We start from the raw sequence: 20,167 nt of genomic DNA, 5'->3' as shown, positions 1-20,167 counted from the left end.
AAGATACCATCTTTTAAAGAAAGACAAATTTTAATAAGGCCATTTTTATTCTAAACCATTGAAAAAGTTGCAGCTTTCCACACCATCTGGAAAGTACGCTACAAAAGGAACAAAGCAGACATTAAAAACATACAGATACCTTATAAGGAATCTCAGATCTCTCTCCAGGATGATTCAAGAATGTTTCTTGCCTGACACTGTAAATCTCTTAACACATTAGAAAGCTAAAAGTCTGAAAAGGAACATTTAATGTAAGCTTGTTCCAGGTATTTTAATACATAGAAAGGCAGCAGGCTATTTGAGGCTACTTGCACCATCCTTCTTTAGGAAGACAGAGATAGCCTCCTACTACCTCATCAGTCATCGTCCATTACTCTGGACCAGCTTTAACCTGAACACAAGTCCAGTAGAATTAATGTCACTTTTCAGATCCTCTCCCTTAATCTTCATTGGCCTTCACAGCAAGTCTGAGGATTAATTATGGGCCTTCTGACGTCATCAGCAGCTCTGCATTGAAGAAGCAAGGCTGCACTAGTTCTCTCCACTACCTACAAGATGACTTTACAGCTAGCCCATTTGACACCAGTCATTCTATACTTGCCTGACACCAGCACAGATTCTTTCTGGCGCAAATAGGAGTCAGGCACATGTAAATACCCCCTTTATCATTTATTTACCATTAGTATTCTCCTTCCTCCAGTTCCCCAGATCAGTTTGCCATAAGGCTGAACAACTGTCAGAGCAGGCCCCTTGGAAGTAGAAAGGATGTGTGAGCAGAAGTATCCAGAAGCATAGGAACTACCACTAGATCATTTTAGCTGTAAAAGGAAATAACGTCCTGCAATTCACACACATACACCAGCTCAGGCAATTGTTGCATCTTCCAAATTTCAGGGAATATAATGCCATGAAAGTAAATAAATTCTCAACCCTCACCCTTCTTCTCTTATTTGCATCACTGCTTTCTCTTACAGTAGCCATCTGACTCTCAAAAAACAGCCAAGGTCACTGGGGAAGCGGAACAGAAGGATGTGATGCCACTTACAGCATGGCTGGCTGTGGAGAAATAGGTCAGTGGAATACAGCTGGGCAATCAATAGGATGCTCCAGCCCAGGCGACAAAGCCAGATGCCTGTGGAAAATGAGCATCTTGCAGACAGTTACATAGGAATCTGTAGTTTTGGTCTGAAGGAGGGAATGATCAGGACCATAAACTCAGACACACTCATGAACTTGTTTATCCAAATTATTCTTATCCAAATTATTCTCTATCTCATTTTTTCTAGCTATCCACTCTCAAGCCTCTGCAGCTGGTTTGCAGTCTCCCATGAGCCATATTTTGCACCTCCTCAATCAGTCCAACAGCAAGAAGCTCCAATTTGGATGATCTTACCAGACCTCAGGATCCCTTCTAACACCCTCCTTCAGCAATGGCAGGAATATACTACAGGGTAACACATAGCATTACTGCAGGTCCAGCATTCTTCTCAAGTTGTACCAGGGTGAGTGTCATGGGCTTGGCAGAGGGGGCTGCAGTGGTGGCATCTGTGAGTGGTGGCCGGGCTGCCCCATACTACACACAGCTGGTGGCACCTCCAGTAAGTACACGTAAGAAAAGGCAAAGCACTGCCCACAAGTGAGGAAGTGAGAGAAAGCCCCATAGATACCCAGGTCAGAAAAGGAGAAGAGGTGCTCCAGGCGCCCATGCCGCCTGTGAAGGCCAAGGCAGAGCAGCTCTGCAGCTGAAATAGGACCAGGCCTCAGCAAGTTTCATGGAAGACTGCAGCTCTCAGGAGGGACCTGTACCAGAGCAGGGGAGAAGTGTGAGGGGGAAGGAACAGCAGAGATTAATCATTTGGAATGACCACAACCCCTGTCTTGATCAGGATGTACTGTCTGAAGGGAAGATAGGCCCAAGAGAGGGAGCAGGGTAGAGAGAATATAGGGGTCTTGTGATTTGCATGGGTTGGTTTGCTTTGTTTCTGTCTTTGCTTCTCACTACACAAGTGCATTTTAATCGTCCATAAATTAAGTTCATTTCCCCCATGCAGAGTCTGATTTCCCATGACGGTGATTGATCTCTTCCCTCAGATCCCAACCTGCTGACTCTGCCGTCCTGTTTTTCCCCCAGTTCTGTGGAGCAGCAAAGCAAGAATGACTGGCAGCCAGGCAAGGTGAGTCCATGATAGAAGGCAAATAGAAAGTCACTTTTTGAATCACATAGCAAATACCCTGAATACGTTTTAAAACAAACTGCAGCGACAGTGAGATTTTTATTGCCTGTTTCAGGACACCTCTGAGCAGCTGACAAACTGACAAAATGACAACTAGAACCAAGTCAGCATTTTTTCAGTCAAAAGGCAACTAAGCAAAAAAACTAAATTAGTTTAACTGTCCTACCATTAAGCCACAGGCAAGTTATTTAATAAAAACAAGCATCCAAAGAATATGCAAGGCAGAGCATTGGTACTGGACACATGTATAGTACTGTCCCCCTCTTCCTTATTTATCCACAACAAACAGGCTTTGCTTCCAACAAGGGCAGATGATCATCTCCTGCTATAATTTCAATTTTCAACCATCCTTACCACCACGTATCATTACCACATTTGGCCATTTGTCCATACTTTGAAAGCACAGGTCCTTTAGCACTCCTCAAATGCCTGTTGCTAAAATCTTACCATGTCAGAAGCAGCAATATTTGGCAGGCAAATCCTAGATGTTCAGTGCAGAAACTACGGCACACTTATGCTAGCAAGCACCTCCCTTGCCTCCATCCCCCACTGCAGACATGATGGCTCACACTGCCTTTTACTACATGCTCATTCTGTACAACTGCTTCAAATCAATGCATTCTTCTTGAAATCATTAAGATGAATTACTGCTTCCTTTCATTAAAGTTTTAAAAGGATAGAACTGTCCTCTTGTGATGTGAAATCATAAGTTGATATTTCAGTAAACATTTAACGCACAGGACGTTATAACCATTACTACCCCTTAAGAACAGCCACCTAGTACATTCTTACACTGATAAAATTTCAGATTTTTTTTTTTTTTTTTTTTTGCAGCTGAGCAGTTAAGACATTTATGCTTTATATATACAAAGAGAGCATTTCAAAAATAGCAATTACCTTTTTCAGGACTAATTACCTAATCATAGTATAGTTTCGGTTGGAAGGGACCCTTACAGCCATCTAGTTCCAAACCCCCTGCCTATAGCAAGGACGCCCCACACTAGACTAGGTTGCACAAAATCCCATCCAGCTTCGCTTTGAATGCTTCCAGGGAAGGGACATAAGAGCGTATGGGTCAATTTTTCTTGTCTGGGCAGCAAAACAGGTCATTAAATCCAATGGTTAAAACAACTAGCACCCATCTAAAAGAGGTGTGCAAACAGAACAGCACAACTTCTCAGGTAATGTGCTCCTATCACATTGAAAGGCAAATAAATAAATAAATAAATAAATAAAAATGAAGTGACCTAGCTGTTAGACTTTTAAGAAAAATCAGAATTAATCTGCATCTATTACTGAAAAAAGGAAAACATCCCTATACAGTAACAGAGCCAAATGCCTACTGAAGAATTCTATAAGTGAATTGTAAGACTTTGTGTGAAATAGGAATTCTGATCCCATATCCATGTATGACTACCATACAACTAGCAAAATACAATGCTTTTCAGTAATGAACTGAATTTGACAAGGAAACTGTTATACTCCCAAACCAATATTTAAAAGCCAATACCATCAAAATCTATATCGAGGAGCTGCTGCTAAAGCATTTAATTTTGAAGCTGGAGGAATTTTTCTTCTGATAGAATATGTTTCATTCTTTAACTCTTGTATCCTAGTAGGACACAACTGTGGACAAAATACTTTCCCTTGAACAACTTGTATCCAAGCATAAATAAACAAACAAACCTAATCTGTCAATAACATAATAGCACAGGATCTTTATAGCCATCAGTTCTTCATTACAAAGCCTGTATGGACCTTAATACCTTCTACTTCCTTAGCACAGCTACACAATCTCAAGAACAACTTCGAAACTATTTCAAAGTAAGATCAATGAAAGATGAGACTACTGTGCTTCAACCATAATGCAGAGATTATATCTCAGGTTTAAGCTTCATTGTTATGCACTTGTTTTCTGTCAACTAGTCTATCCCACCTCAAATTGGACGTTCATCTACAAAAGTTTTGCTACCTTACATTATTTCTTTTACGTAACTCATGTACAAATATATTTTGAATTTCACATTAACTGCAAGTATTCAAAGAGGAGGAATGGGGGGCAAAGAAAATCAAACCACATTCTCAAACCTCACAGCCAGCTCTGAGAAGAAGACTGAGAAAGCAGCAAAAGGAAAACATTCATCCGGTAACTAACTGATGAGAACTGCTATATGAAAACACTTTGACTCCAAACACACACAGTAATGAATGGCCCAATCCAAAGTCTTCTACAGCAAATGTAAAAAATGCACAGCAACCACCTCTGAAACAGTCTGAAGCTAGTGAATGGAACAAGCAGTGCACACATGTGATACAGCCTTTCGGTATTTTTGCCCCAAACACTAATCATCAAGAACTGAGACACTGAATTCCTACAGTTTTCATCAAATTCACTGAGATCTGTGCATTTGGTTCAGGAAATCCAATCTTGGCAAGCAGCAGCACAAAGATAACATAACTTCGCTTTTGTACAGGAAGCATTAAAAAAAAATCCACCACGCTTCAGCAAGGCAAACACGTTATACATAGAAATTAATAATAATAGTAAAGAAAAAAAGGAACAATGCCTTCATTCAAATCATAGGGAGCGAACATTAGGCTATTTGCAGAGATTCAGGCAGCTGCTGAGAACATCTTAGCAGCTCTTGTATTTGCAAGAGAAGCACTGTCAAGTGAAACCAAAACAATCCTTCCATTTAAATATGTCAACCAACCAAACACACGTTATGCAGCCATACTTCCAAAGTCCAAAATTAATACACGATGCCAAATTTCTGAATGAAAAAAAAAAAAGTATTACAAGAGCGTTATTTTTGCACTTGTAACAGCACTGCCAAACCAAACCACGGACTTAACACTGTGATCTGTTACTTCAGTAAGTAAAAAGCCTCAAAGTATTCATAGGAACTCTGCTCACTGAATTTAGACCACAATGTCTTCAAAAAAACGGAAAAGGCATCTCCCTAAAAAAACCTTAGTATCTGGGCTTACCTATACAAAAACTATCGTTATGTTGCTCTGAAATCTACTCACCCCAAACACTCTTACCCTCGGGCCATCTTCTCTGCCAGACTAACACCAAATTTAAGCTCCCTCCTGCCAAACTGCGGGAGCCGAACTCTAATCTAAAGCCCAGAAACCGAGAGCAAAGTGATGCAAAAAATAGGACTCGAACGATCTCCTCGACAACCAGAGCAGGCTGCAACCCAAATAACGTAAAGCAAAAAGCATAAAAGGAAACAACGAGCCTTTTGCTTAGATCCACTATCCAATAGCACAGTAACAAGAAAAAAAAAAAGAAGAAGAAGAAGAAAAAACAAGGGCCCAATCCACAGAAGAGGATTACGTGGGTAAGCGCAGCTTTGCCCCGGCGCTCCAGACACAGTGGGGCGCGCCGAGCGGCACCGGGGGAGGGCCTCCCGTCCTCGGCCCCGGGCAGTCTTCCCCCCGCGGCAGGAGAGACCGAGCCGCAGATTTAAGAGAGAAAAACACCCCGATCAGCGCGGGCGGCCCTAAAGATAGCAGCAGACTGACTGCATTAGCGTCCGCCGAGCCCGGGGGTCGCTCCCCGCCACGTCCCCTCGTGGAGCCGCTGCGGCGCTTCCTTCCGCGGGGCGGGGGAGGGAACGAAGGAGCCGCTTTCCCGCAGGCACGGGCGCTGCTGCGGGGCGCCGGGAACACGCTGCAGGCGGGGAACAGCGAGACCGCGCCGAGAGGGGGAAGAAAGGAGAAGGGAAGCGGCGGCGGCCCCGCGGTCCCCAACCCCGTGGTCCCCATCCCCACGTCCCGGTCCTTACCCGCCCTGTAGCCGCGAGGGCCGGCGCCGAGCTGAGGCTGCAGCCCTCCCCACATGGTGCCGCGCTCCGGCAGCGCGGAGCCGCTCGCTGGCCGGCCCCGGCCGGGGGACGAGCTGCCCGGGCGGGCGGCAGGAACTAGCGGGGGGCTGCCGCCGCGGCTCGCTGCCCCCGGGGCGCCGCGGCCATGCTGCTGGGCCGCGATCGCGCAGGCGGGAGGAGCTGACCGCCCCCGCCGCAGACAGAACTTGCTTTATTGCGCTGCCGCCGCCGCCTGGTTCCCCGGAGCTGGGAGCGGAGCGGGGCGGGGACAGGGGCGGGAGCCCGCAGATGCTGCGGCGCTCGGGGGCGAGCCTCTTGCGTAAGCCGGCCCACGGGGAGGGGGCGCGGGGCGAGCGGCAGCCGGGGCCGGGAGGGAGGCAGGCCGGAGCTGGATGGGGGAGGTCGTCTTCCCCCGGCCCGGCCCGCGGACCCGTTCTGGCCCCGAGGAGGAGCTGGGCGCTGCCGTTTGCGTCGAGAGTGGGAACTTCCTCAGCTTGCCCGCAGGGTACATAGAGCTGGGGCGTGAGCGGTGCCCTCTGTTCTGCCTTTTCTTCCCACCTAGACTGCGATCCAGGCCGGCACATGCAGAGTCGGTTAGCAAGGGCACGTAAATGTAATGTGGAAACGGAGGAGCAAAGGGAGGCTGCCGTGGTGAAGGAAAAAGGAGAGCGGCAGAATACAGCACGGGGTCACTGCCCGTGCTCTGCCATGCTCTCCTTCTGGAGAGGGGTCTGCAGTGCAGCTGCTGCCTCGCAGGCAGCTGTGAGGCCTCGTAAATACCCGTACGGCCGTATTCCGCGATGGTGGAAGTGAGTTTAATATCAGGGTCATCAGTAAAGAAAGGTGAAATGCTTTCCTCCAAAATTAAACCTTTTAAAGAAGTGCCCCAGGCCTATACATCCAGACTTACTAGAGTTTATTATAAAATCACAGTTTTCCTGTACTCCCTTCGTTCCCTACTTTCCTACTTCATAAGGAAAAAAGAAGTGCAAAGAAAGAAGAATCACAACTTCCCCTTGAGTGGTTAATTCTGAGCATCACAATCAAGCTTAGGCCACAGGGATGGAAACAAAATGCTCTTGTCAGCAAGAAGTCAAAAACAGTATAAAGCTTCCAACCCAAGCTGTTCTGAGGCTGCCAAAATACATCAAGAGAGAATTCTGCTACAGAAGCACTCGCGTTGCTGTTGTTGGTCTGCAACTGGAGCCCAGTGGTCCCCACTGCAAAGTGCCTTCTGAACCTGTCAGTGATCATCATTGCCCAACAGATCATAAAATGAAGGAGAAAATACTTAGGTGGCTTCTGCTTTTAATGTAACCATCCCAAAATTACAAAACACACCACTATTACAATATATGAAAAATTTAGTTGGCATTGCATAGCACAGTGGATGTTAAAGGGCTAAGAACTGAGGTGAAACAGGAGCAATTCATGCAAAACATCCACAATTGATAAATCAAATCATGCTCAAATACTTTCTGCTGACTCAATGCATTTTTAATAGTAGCTTTTTGTCACAGAATAGCTTTTATCTCTTTGGGAAATTATATGTTAGTTTTTGGTATGTCATATTTTATTTACACCTAGCTACGTACTCATAATGTACTCAGTAAAAGAGAGGCCTCTGAAATAGTGGAATGAGCATGTAGAAATGCTTGCATATTGTGTTGTCCTTTTTCTTGTCCACATACAGCCCTTAAGTTCTCATCAAAGACATGATGCTCTGCTTTCCTCACCAGCTCATTTAACCCAGGGAGCATAATTGTCACTGAGTGTTTTGTAGGTAGAGCTGTAGAAAAAGGTTTCAAAAAGTAAATGCTGAACAAAAATCAACAGTACTAAAAGTGGGGTGTACCTGCTCCAGAAGATTCCATCAGAACATTCAGAATGTTTCTGGAGGCCCTCTGAATGACAGAAGGGTGGAAGTACTTTCAAGATGCCACAAATACCAATGCCAGAGAGTAAATTCTCAGTAACACCAAGCCAAAAACATGCAACCCTTCAGCCAACAAGCAAGCTTTGATACTGATGGATGTCAGCGAGAGCAGGGCTGGTAAACATGAGTGTAAGAAGGGCAGTAAAAGATGTTATAACTTGTAAAGCACTGAGGACCAAGAAACACGTGAACAGCTTTGTTTGATATTTGTACAAAGAACTTGTCTAGGTGTAAAATTTGTTGCATGCTCTTTTGTTGAGTTTGCTCAACTGTGGGTAAGCATGTGCCATTAGTGTATTCACAACGGAACGCAGCAACCTGAGAGGAAACTGAATGCCAAGAAGAGAAAGACATGCAGCATCAGGTGAGCAGAAAAATTCCCCTATCAGTACAGAGCTCTGCAGTTTGTGATGCTGCAAGAATCCAGTGGCATGTTGTGCCACCAGAAAGCTGTGTGCCCAGAAATGCTCTGATAATACTTCTTTCATCTCCTTATGTGTCACTGCGGTCTTGTTATGATTCTTGGCACTGCCATTCATGGAAGCTTTATACAGTTTTCTATATATCTCAACCACTTATGAATAATATTACGGAGGAAAAAAAAATGTGAATAAAAGAGGAGATAGGACACAATGGGTTTGGGTGGCTGACTCACTGCCACCACGCTGCTTCCAGAGGCACGTTGACTCAGAAGCTACTTGTTTTCCAAAGGGTCTGAGGAGACCCATTTTGGCTTTTAAAATGAAACTGGTCAGAGAAAGAAAGAAAGAAAGAAAGAAAGAAAGAAAGAAAGAAAGAAAGAAAAAAAGACAAAAAAAAAAAACCGTTAAGCAGTTAGATAACTGAACCTGGGATACATTCATTGTTTTGATTGGATTTTAAGTTATTCCTATTGTAACTGAATGTAAATGTTAAAGCAAATAACCTCTGTGTGTCTGCCTGGAAACTGGGCCAAACTGCAGTCAGTGGCTTTGCTCTATGAATACATTCAGCTGGCTAATACTTTATGCACTTTCCAGAAATGTTTTGCATCTGCAGTCTGCCTACGTACATAGTTCTAGACAGGGAGCAGAATTTGTCAGAGATTCTCAAAAACTTCTTTTAAAAAAACCTGTGCTAGCCGAAATGGGCCTCCTGCAAAGCCAGGTATGTGCTGTTTATTGCTGCTGTGGCACGCACATCCTTTGCATGGACCTCATTTGTGGGTCCTGAGGATATCCCAGGCCATCCTTTGAGTCTGTGCTGTCCAATCTGCAGGATGCAACTGAGTTGAGAAGTTGGGCATTGCTGGGCCACTTCGTTTGTGCACTAAGAGCACTTGCACAAGCTTACCACCTTTTAAATCCCTTGGGCTGACACTTAGGAGTATAGCAATCCCTGTCCCAGTACAGCCCCATCCCAGAGGTGTATAAAGTTTAGGATACTCTTAGAAAGCCACAGCGTGGTGCCTTACAAGTAAATCTATGCTAAGTGGAAGCAGCCGGTATAATTGTTGTGAAATGCGACGCTCCAGACAATGAATGGACTCAAATTTCTATTGTCTGCAAAGCCCTTTCCCCACTTCTTTCCTCATGGCACAAACCCCTCCCTCTTGGCAGAATCAACAACAATAGAAAGTAATAGCTTAAGTGCTTGGCACTAAGCAGATGCTGTCTCATTAATGTCATTTGCAACACATCTTACCCAAGGATTTGTGATCTATCTCTAGGTTCAGAAATCACATCTTTTTTTTTCTTGAGTAAAAAATATAATGATCTAAATGAAATTAAGCTGAAATGTAACCTCTGAATGCAGTCTTTTTTCTTTGATTAAAGGCAGAAATGTGTTCAATATTTATTCTACATGCTTACTTTTGCATTTAATAGAATTAAAAGATTATTTAAAAAAAAAACAGAAACCTCTAATGCTAAATAGCTAAACATAATTCTAGGAAAATGCAGACTATTTCCACTGCTTAATTAAAACATCAAATATGTATGCATTCTGTCAGAACCAACAGCATCACTTCTGCAAACACATCTTCTCAATTACTTGGAAATTAAAATCACAGATTTTCAGTTACTGATTTTTTTTTTTTTTCACTAAGCACAGAAATCACTTTCCTCCACCCACAACTTCTGAAACTGAACACTACGTCCCAGCAAAATCTAAGCAACCTTTAAAAAGCCTTAAAACAATTTCTCCCGGCTTACCAGAAGACAGCTATATGTGTTACAAAGCAAGATGTTAAACTGCATTGGGGGGGATGTAGCTAGCAACAGCTTAGCTTACTTCATAAACTGTACCCTGCTGGTAGGGGCAGGTTGGTCTATAAAAGACTGAAATGTTCCACTAAAATTACATTGCATGCACTGTATAGCATCAACAATAAACTGTGCCAGCTGGTATCTGCAAAGCAGGCATCAGGAAATAATAGTGTATGCGCTGCTTTTATTTTTGCCTTTTTCTACAAGTAAATTAGGAAGCATGTCTTTCACAAAGGAGCAAAAACTGATACGGAATTGAACCTGCTTTGCCTTGCTCTTTCAGTAGCAGCTGAAACCATGACAGTGAATAAAATCAAGAAGGTTATTGTTACCGTAGCTATGGTTTTATTACAAGCCTCCTGAAATTTCAGATTCTTCTTAACATTATGGGTTACAGAATCTGAGAATCTCAGCCTGAAAATGTTCTGGTTTAAACTCTTGGGAGTTATGCAGTTTACATGGTTCATAACTGATGGGGAGGACAATCATATTTTTTTCATCATAAGATTTTAAAATAAATCAAAGAGATTTATAATGATAATCCCATAGTCATCAACTCTGATACCACAAGGAGAACACACTGTGGGTGTGGAATCCAGTGGCATCTAACCAGGGTCTTGTAAAACAAACAAGGAGTTTCCCAGATGTATTTTTCTCAAGGGGAATTTTTTTTAGTTCTGCTGTTCCACCTTCCCTCATCTCTACTGCCCTCCCAGCAGGGCAAGAAGGGAAAAATAAGTGGCCAGAAAGGGGACGGAAAGAGTATTTAAAAACCTAGAGGCAGCAGGCAGCTTCCAGGATTGGCTCCTAACACATTCCATGGCAGACTGCCTGTACTGGAACAGCCAGCCTCTTCCCCTAGTACCGGTGGGACTCACTAACATATTCAACATCTTTAAAAACATAACACTTAGACAGAATATTTCTTCTTTTCTTTTTTTTTTTTTTAATAAATTCATCTTCTATTCCTGTTGAATGACATTTTTTACAGTCATTGTGGTTCTCTTGTTCTTGAACTCACTTTAATCTCCTTCCCTTCCTATGAACTGATTTTCCTTTCCTATATTCTAGGAGTACCCTTTTTTTTTTTTTTTTTTTTTCCAGAGGGTCTAGGATATAAAAAATCAGCAGGCTGTAAATCCTGTCAAGAGAGTGGATTGAGATCCCTTGGTGATATTCTGCATTTTTTCTGTTGCTTGAGCATCTAATAAAGGTCCTATTTGAGACTTGCAGTCAACAGGCTTCTGTGATAATAATAAAGAGAAATAATAATTTTGTTCTTGACAGTATTTTCTAGTATTCTTCAGAGACTAAGACAGGAGATCACCAGACCAGACAGTCACAGTTCAGTTATAAAATGGCCATACCAAAACACTTCTTATTTGGAATTAAGAAAATACTGAACTTCTTTGTGTTTATTTTTCTGTGCTTAAACGTATGTTAAAATGTAGGAAGCTTCAGCAGCGCTGCAGGCCAGACTTTCAATCCAACTGCTGCTAGCAATGTTTCAGTTTTTAGAGTTGGCATTTTACTTCAAGACAGTCTTCCTTGACTTCATGCTACACATAGATAAACCAGTGCAGAAGGATAAAGCAATGGACAACATTGTTATAGCACGATTTGAAGATTTTTTTAAACCGCTTTATGTAGATTAAACTCCACCACAACTGGGAAGCAGCTGCCACATTGGAAGCACTGAACAGCATTTAGCTTGATCTGTTTAAAATCTACCTGTTTTAAAGTCTAATAAAAAAGCATGTCCCTTGTATTCAGTCACTGAAACAAAGGATCAGAGCATGCACTGAGGTTCCTGTCTTCCTTTTTTTTTTTTTTTTTTTTTTTTTTTTGACAAACACTCCCACTGAATTGTAAAGCTGTTGAGAAATACAGAATTGAAAACAAGTGATTCTAAACTGGACAGCCAAACGAACTAGAGATCAACCAACCAGCAATGTGACTTTATATTAATACTTGCAAATGGAAATTTCTTCCAAATGCCCATCTCTGTCTGCTTATAGCCTAAAATATGGAGTTTGTTTACTCCCGTCAGTAATACAGCCTACGAACATTACTAGCAAGAAATTCTCTGGTCACTTCTGTTTGAGGCAAACCCTGTATTACTGCAAAGGGATGAAATTTCAGTAAAGTGAAAGCACTGTGCCAGTGCTTAGTTTAGTCAGCTCTGTGCTGTCATACGCCCATACGTAATAGTCACATGGAAAAAATTATTTCATGGTCTAACTATAAATATAATGTACTTTGTGAAGACCCTCACAGCCCCATTTTTTTCTGCACTGACATTGATTCTACAACAATTGCTATGCTGATTGTACAACAGTTTATTGCTATATACTGTAACTGTTTTGTCTGTATTGTAATACTTTATCTGAGCAGTGAGAGTTTCTTGCCTGAAATGAGTGGGTATTCCACGTTGGTAGAATAAAAGACAGTTTAAAGGGACATTTTTAAGCCCACACAGCAAGCTACTTGTAGACATCTCAGAAGCAGCCCACTCCTTGTACAACACACAGAGGCTGGCAGCCACCTGCTCCCATACTGCTGGGAACGTCCTGGTGTGGAGAACCAGCAAACCAACAGAGCAGCCTCTGGTTTTCCTATGCCTGAGGCTGCAATGCACTATTTCCTACTATCTTGAGCTTCATATCTGTCCCTATTTTAATAGCATTCTGACATTAAAATGACAAGCATGCAGATTAGCATACGCTTTTAGACAAATCTAGTTAACAAAAAAAAAAAGTAGAAAATAACCTAAATGAAAAAGTGGACTGTACTAGTTTGTAGTGGCTACAATGCCCATCAGATTTGTTTCACTGGACCTCAGTTACTATATGCAATACATATGAATCCACCACAGTACCCTTAGACTTGCTTTTGACTTAAAATTAACACAGACAAGAGTGTTTACTAAAAGTAACTTTGAGACTCTAACTTGGCTGTAAGCACTTTCTCCAGTATTCTACTTATAACTCATTGCTTGAGTGATGAAATTGATATAGGAAGCAATTCAGTAAACACGCAACCTGATCTTTGATCACAGAGAAAACAAGAAATTAAGCTTGTAAATGAGCATGTTGCTTTAAATGTATATAAATGCTATAAATGTTTATATATATATATAAAAGGTATATAATATATAAGTATCGCTGCTTAAATTGTTGCAGACTGTTTCACTAATTCAGGAATCCTGTGTTTTAAGCATTGCACATAAGTGAATGCCCAACTTTACCATTCTAATTTCTTAAATAAGGATGTCTTGTTACATCAGTCAAAATTAAATTGAAGAATCATGACTTTAATTTTCTCATTAATACAGAACATTAATGTAAGATATTCTCCATATTTTGACCATTTTCTTCTCAACTTTACAATCTTCTGGGTCAATTCTGGACGACACTGATTAGATTGTCATCTATTCACAAGGTAAGTAGCTTGAACCATCCAAATTAAATGGATTAACTGAAGAGATAAACAGCCTACCTAATAGTTCAGAATTGGATATGTCCTTGCAAAACAGCATTACGTATATGCTCCCATGAAAAAAAAAAGTACAAAGAAAAAAAAGATACACTGAAATAGGACATGAAAATCAGTATAGAAAGATAAATGAATAGCAGCATATTAAGAAAGCACGAGAGACAGTTATTCACAGGATTCCCATCTACAAACTGCTCCAATAAATGCTCTGTTAATTCATTCCTGGAAGCCCTTGCTAGACGACACTGCTGACTACATATTGCATGAGCATTACATGATCCTGCTGGAATACAGCCCCAGCGACAGGATCTTTACTTTAAAAAGCCACTACTGTTAGGAAATAGAAAGAGAAAATGAGAAAAAAATGAAGAGGAAACAAACAATTGTAAAAAAAAAAAAAAAATTGCATGCAGACATTACTTGTCTTTCAATTCTGTGTTTGAAGATAATGTATCACCTCTGAAAGTTGAATACAATAGATCTCTAAAATAAAACACTGAAAGTGCGTAGTAATCTTTAAATATAGAACTTAATCAAACAGTAATATTTCCTGAACGCTGTAGTAAATGTTATTTATCCTTGAGCTTATATATTTCAATTTAAGGATAGAGATTACATAGAATAAGAAAACTGAGCTCTGTAAAAAACAAACAAACAAAACACACAAAAAAAATTAACTATGGTTTATATTTAGCATTTGGTGCATCTTGCTTAAATTACTGAAACTGTCTCTACAGAAGTATTAAAATATAACTACAATTTATTATTATTATTATTATTACTATTATTATTAGCATCATGAGGCATATTAAATTTTAAGAACAAGGTTTCCCTTGCAGTATTTCCAGACCAGCTCTGAAGCACTAAAAAAGTTATAGAATTCAAATAAAACCTGAAAACTTGTAAGACACATTGAATCAGTAAGTTCCAACCATCTTCTAGAGAGGCTCTGAACTGTATTTCTCTATCTAATAAAGCCTCTAATATTCCCCCACATTTTTGTTAGCATAATCTTTCATATTATTTTAAAATATAATTTTACATTAATTATGTAAATTGGAGTTGGACTAGATTGTTTTTGGAGGTCCCTTCCTACTCTAAGGATTAAATGATTCTATGATTCTGTATATACGGACTCAATCTGAACTGTACGGTAAGAGCCCAAACTGCTAAAAATTTATTCATTTAAAATACAAACAAGCAGCCATTGAAATGGAATCTCCTGCATGGCACTGCAAAGAGTCCCAATCAACCATACCTGCAGCTGGCCTCAGATATCTTTTTTGCCATTCCAAGAAGTGACTGCCACTGTACCCAGACCTCAGTTGCTGCAAATGTTCCCACAGTTCCATGCCCTCTCTGCATGATGGTGACTCCATATGGAGCAGCACAATGTAGACTTGCAAGCCTCATGATGCACTGTGATCTGATTTACCCAAAAAAGGGCAGAGATGAGTTATCAGTTTAGTGCAGGAAAGGGTAAAGTTTTAGGGTCCACATGGCTCTGGTGTGCATGGAAGCTCAGCTTGATACATCTGCAGGGTCAACAAACACACTTGAAAAAGCTTGTAAAATTGAATGGACCTCAATACCAACTCAAATGATTCAGTGCAGAAAGAATAAACGCACAGGACTGTAGAATAAATTATCCAATTAGTTCAGCAACTTAATCACACTGCTTACCATCCCAGAAGATGTTTGCCAAAGGAATTCAGGGTCGGGTTTTCCCCAGCTCTCATCTTCCCATCTTTTTCAAAATCTGCCTGAGAGTGGGACTGCTTGGCAAAGAATAAAAGCCAACATTTCTGAATGAGCCCTTCCCTCATGCTCATCAATTATCTTTCTAAGTACAAAATTAGCTCCATATAATTTCCTGAAATTTGACAGACAGTCTCTCTATTATAGAGTTACCTAGAGGGTGGAAGACTTTGTTCAGCTTTTTCACAGCACAGAAAAGAGAACTGTCCCTCTAAACATGTCACAGCATCATAAAGCAGCACTTGTTGGATAGGAAATGGGTGTGATACACATCTGCTCCAGCTCAGTAAGCACAGCACAGTGTTCCCATTTAAATCTTTCCTATAGGACTTTGCTAAATGTACTTATTAGCTGCAGAATTGTCAATTCCTAATTTAGTAATCTGAGTTTTTATTAAAAATGGATTGTTATAATAGTGATGTTATTATTAATAACCACTTTCAAGTCAATCATTTAAACGAAATTATTCAAAAATTTTACAGGGAGAACCAAAATAGTCCAATTACTATCTATGCTGTGCATAGCTATAAGAAAAAGTAATGAAGAATGGGTAAGATATACAATGAATTTACAATTACTGTTTTCATGATACTTTTAAATACTATTTTCTGAACGCTTTAATTCTACATACGCACAGTTGGCTAATAGAGAAAGAATAGTCACACGTTTGAAAAGAGGCTTTTACCGAAGAGAGCTTCAATTTTTCAAACACCATGTGTTTTTCTTGCCTGGCAGAATATCAGCTTGCCTGGTGAAATTATGTTTTCCGCTGGAAAAAAGAGAAGGATGTAAGATGTATCCAAGGAATTACAATTCCTCTTGGCTGACCTAAAAAGAGGTATTGGTGGGTATCTCTGAAAGGAGTTCTAATAAAAACAGCAGGGTTAGTTGACCAGTAGCTATACAGATACGTTGTTTGCTCTTGTGGTTCAGTCTCCAAAAAGGAAAAAGAAACTTCAAATTAGTAGTGTGCTAAATGAGATTTTCGACCTTTAGCAGATGGGCAATATAGTATAGAGATTGTCAGCATCTGTAGAATAGCAGCTCTGGGAATTAAGAACACAGTTCTGAAGTAACATCAACTTCTAAACCACAATTAAAGCATAGTTAGCTTTTCAGAAATAAGAAACAGACTTCTGGTAGGAGGCCCTGAATTTTCATTTGTCTCTTGAACAGCTGGAAGTGCACCATTAATTCCTACCAAATAACAGCAGCCAAATGTAATTTTCTGGATCTACAAAGATACATGTGCCAGTATTATCAAGTTATGCCTTTTCACAAAATTACTAGTGTCAGGTTTGTGAGTTTTCATGTTCTCTTCAAGAAGTTGTGAGTTCAGAAACTCTTCAAGCTTTTTTGATGCAAAGTTTAGGCAAATAAGCAAGTAGAGTGACTAATCTTTCTTTTCTTGTTTCCTTTCAGGCAATTTGGACAGTCAGTCCATTTTGGGGACCCACTCCTGTTCCAAAACCAGGAAAATTTCTAGGCTCCCAGAGATTGAAAAGAACCATCTGTGAAATGCTCATTTAGGTCCTAAGTTCTCTTCATATAAAATTTAGTAGGCAATAAAACATAAAGGTAATTTGCCCCCTCCAAAAGAATGCAGTTGCTTTAGAAAGAGAGAATGAAAGAAAGAATGAGAAAGAACAGAATAAGGGAGAGAATGGGTAAAGAGGCGAGAAAGTGAAAGAAAAATGAAAAAAAAAAAAAACAAAAAAAAAAAGAAAAAGGAAAAAGAACAAGAAGAAATGAAAGAAAGAGACAAAGGAAGAGAAAGCAAGCAAGAAAGGAAAGAAAGAAGAGGAAAGGAGTAAAGAAGAATAAATGAGAGGTCTACTCTGACAAAATGCAGTTTTGGAGAATTTTCCTCTTAAGTTTAGAAAGAGGGAGAGAGAAGTTTGGAGAGCAGCACTATACTGATTCCTCTTTGGATGAATTTATAGAATTAGATGTGCAGATAAATTACATACATGTAATTGTAAGCAAAATCAACCTGGAGACTACAATAATCAGTAAACTGTACAGCCTCCAGAAGGCTCAGCTGTTCTTGTCTTTCAAAACACATCCTTGCTCAATGCTCTGCTGTTTGCTTACAAACTGATATCTTCTTTGTGACAGTAAACACACAAAGAGAAATTCAAACCAAGTTTTTGACACTGCTTACTGGCTATGCATAGGGGTTTCTAAAAAAGAGGAAAAAGTCCAGCTAGTCTGAAAGTAAAAGGATATTTCCTAATGAATTATTTCCCTCCCCCAGTTTGTCCTTTCATATATGGATTCTTGTTAAATGAGAAAGATAAAATAGAAAGCCACAGGAAAAAAATATAATGGACATATTTCCTTGTGGGCATTAATATAACCTACTTTGACTATCTCATTCATGATCTGTCCTTGTTTCCATTAGAAGCCACAGAGGTCTGCAATTCTGCTTATAGTATCCCCCTCTGGAGTTAAATACTCAAGCATCACACAATCTGTGTATTTCCAAGTGGCTAGATAGTACCACATGCAAACATTTTCCTACTGAAGACCTAGATTCTACAAATTAAAATTATTCCTTGGCTTTCTGCATGCTTCTATCTAAACTATTGCACATTGCCCAATTCAGTGATCACAGCAATAATCTCAGCTAAAATTCTCCGGAGAAGTGTGGGAACAAGATAGGAGGAGTCTGTTTTAGCTGAAATGAATGTTTTACACAAGCAAGATCCAAAAAAGGATCAGAAACTTTGGCTCAGCAACTTTCTAAGCTAAATGCAATTTGAATTTTTGGAGATTGAAGGCAGGATTCTGAATAAAGTCTAATGCCTGCTAATGCTGCACCAACTGCATTTAGAAAAGTTCAGATGTTGTTTTTTGGGGGTTGTTCAGACCACGTAGAGAAAGAGAGCCACAGAAATTTGGTTTAAGTTGCTTTGTAACAAGTCAAAGTTATTTTGAAGAGGAAGGCTCATTAACATTTGCTCTACCATTTTAGGTTTGAGTTTTTTTTTTACTGACTGAATGCCAGTCCAGTCATAAAATATTATCTTTTTCCTTCCTTTTCTACTTTGTGATGGCACTACATAGTTGGGTATCCTTATCTGTCCGATACATTCACCAATACAAAGAGAACTCATGCTTCTGTTCTTCCAGAACAGTCCAGAACAACAACATTACGTTCCAATCAACAGCATGCCTCTGCTTCTTAATGTAATGTAACACCGAAAGCACTGAACAGCAGTAAAACAAACGCTTAGCAGCATTTATGGTTTAAACACATTTGAAACAAAGATACTAAACTATTTTACAAGAATAAACTAAGTTTCATAACTGGAATTTTACAGTACCCACCACAAATATTTTCCAGTTAAACATATTTCTACTTCAAGTTTCAGCTTGGTAAACTAAGGTATATGCAGATCCTAGGAGCGTATCCAATGAAAACAATCAATTTGTTTAAATTCTGTTTTCTTTTTTTCACAATTTAAGACATGACATACGCACAGATCTCCAGTGAAGGTATGGTGGTTTATTCACATTCTCCTATACATGAACAGAGTCCCATATCTTTATTCAGCACAAGGCTGGCTTACTTCAGCAGACTAGCACATATTAGCAAACCGTAAAGGAATGCAGCAGCCTAACTCCTATAAAAATCACTTGGCTATTTAAGCCTACGCTGCACTAGAAATAGACTTATATCTTACAAACACCATTAAATGTCAGAGCATATCATTTATTCATTGCGTGACATATTATTTTTCAAATGAGATTATATGTACACCCTACCATATAAAGCTGGAGAAATATTCTCATAAATTATTCACTTCTGTATTGAGGAATTTATACAGTTTCTGAATCAATTTGCAGACTATGCAGTGAAGGTCAAACTGCAAGAGTGGAGATTCAGAATTTGATTTGGGTCCTACTCCTGTTTCAGTCACTGAGCTACTGCTTGTTTTTCAATGCTGCCTTGCACTGGGAGTTGGCTGGCTCTGCTTTCTTTTCTCCTGTACAGTTCTCATTTGACGTCTCCCACTTGCAAATGGTGAGATAAAGCCACCTCTTATTTTACTTAAGCTTCACATCTGAAACCTTGTTTGCTCTGAGCTGCACAAAGACAAAGAGCCAAAGTATGCCTTTATGTTCATCCATCCACTGCTCAGCAATTGCAGTCCAGTCTGCAAACCCTCCTTCAAATGCTACCTTCTTTTGGCCAAGTAAGGGCCATAATCACTTTCAGTGCCTCGACATAGAGATGGTTCAAGTCAAAAAAGTTACATTTGATGCAGGCAGACAATAGAGCCTTAGGATACAATCCTGTCTAATCAATATGTTTTGAATCTCCCGTGAAAGACATGCTTCAGATTGCACAGTTTTGCAGACAGAGGATGTGATCTGATCTTTTATGCTTTCTCCTCCAGTTAAGTTAGGTTTTCACACCGACAGCAGAGCTATTGTGTGCATGACATTTAGTGCTGGAAATGGATGCTGTGTCTTGGCAATGAAAGGAAAATCTGAGCACAACCAATGAAAAGATATCTTCACAGTGTTCCTTGGTCTCTTGTTAGTTACTCAGTGTAGGGCAATTCAGCACAGAGCAAACACACTGAGTGAATGTCAATGTTCTCAGCTCTCACAGAAAAAAAAAAAAAAAAAAAAGCCAAAACTGATCTAAAA

The 20,167-nt window shown here is 40.3% G+C and overlaps 1 protein-coding gene across 5 annotated transcripts in view; it reads right to left on the bottom strand.

Annotated features, from left to right (window-relative positions):
• Positions 1–20,167, bottom strand: part of CEP85L (centrosomal protein 85L) — a 139,925-nt gene that overhangs the window by 101,587 nt on the left and 18,171 nt on the right. The window contains exon 1 of one of the 5 annotated variants that reach the window (XM_085217407.1): positions 6,032–6,346. The exons of 3 other annotated variants lie outside the window; for them this stretch is intronic. In XM_085217407.1, coding sequence (XP_085073533.1) covers positions 6,032–6,086 — 55 coding nt within the window. In that variant the 5' untranslated portion in view covers positions 6,087–6,346. Of the gene's footprint in view, positions 1–6,031; positions 6,347–20,167 lie in introns of those variants that run through there. One more of the 5 variants, XM_085217410.1, reaches the window with a different exon arrangement.

The sequence above is a fragment of the Meleagris gallopavo genome, chromosome 2 (genome assembly GCF_905368555.1).
Source record: "Meleagris gallopavo chromosome 2, MGAL_WU_HG_1.1, whole genome shotgun sequence".
Classification (NCBI taxonomy): domain Eukaryota; kingdom Metazoa; phylum Chordata; class Aves; order Galliformes; family Phasianidae; genus Meleagris; species Meleagris gallopavo.
Note: the sequence above shows the minus strand (reverse complement) of the source record. Positions and strands in the feature narration are given on the sequence as shown.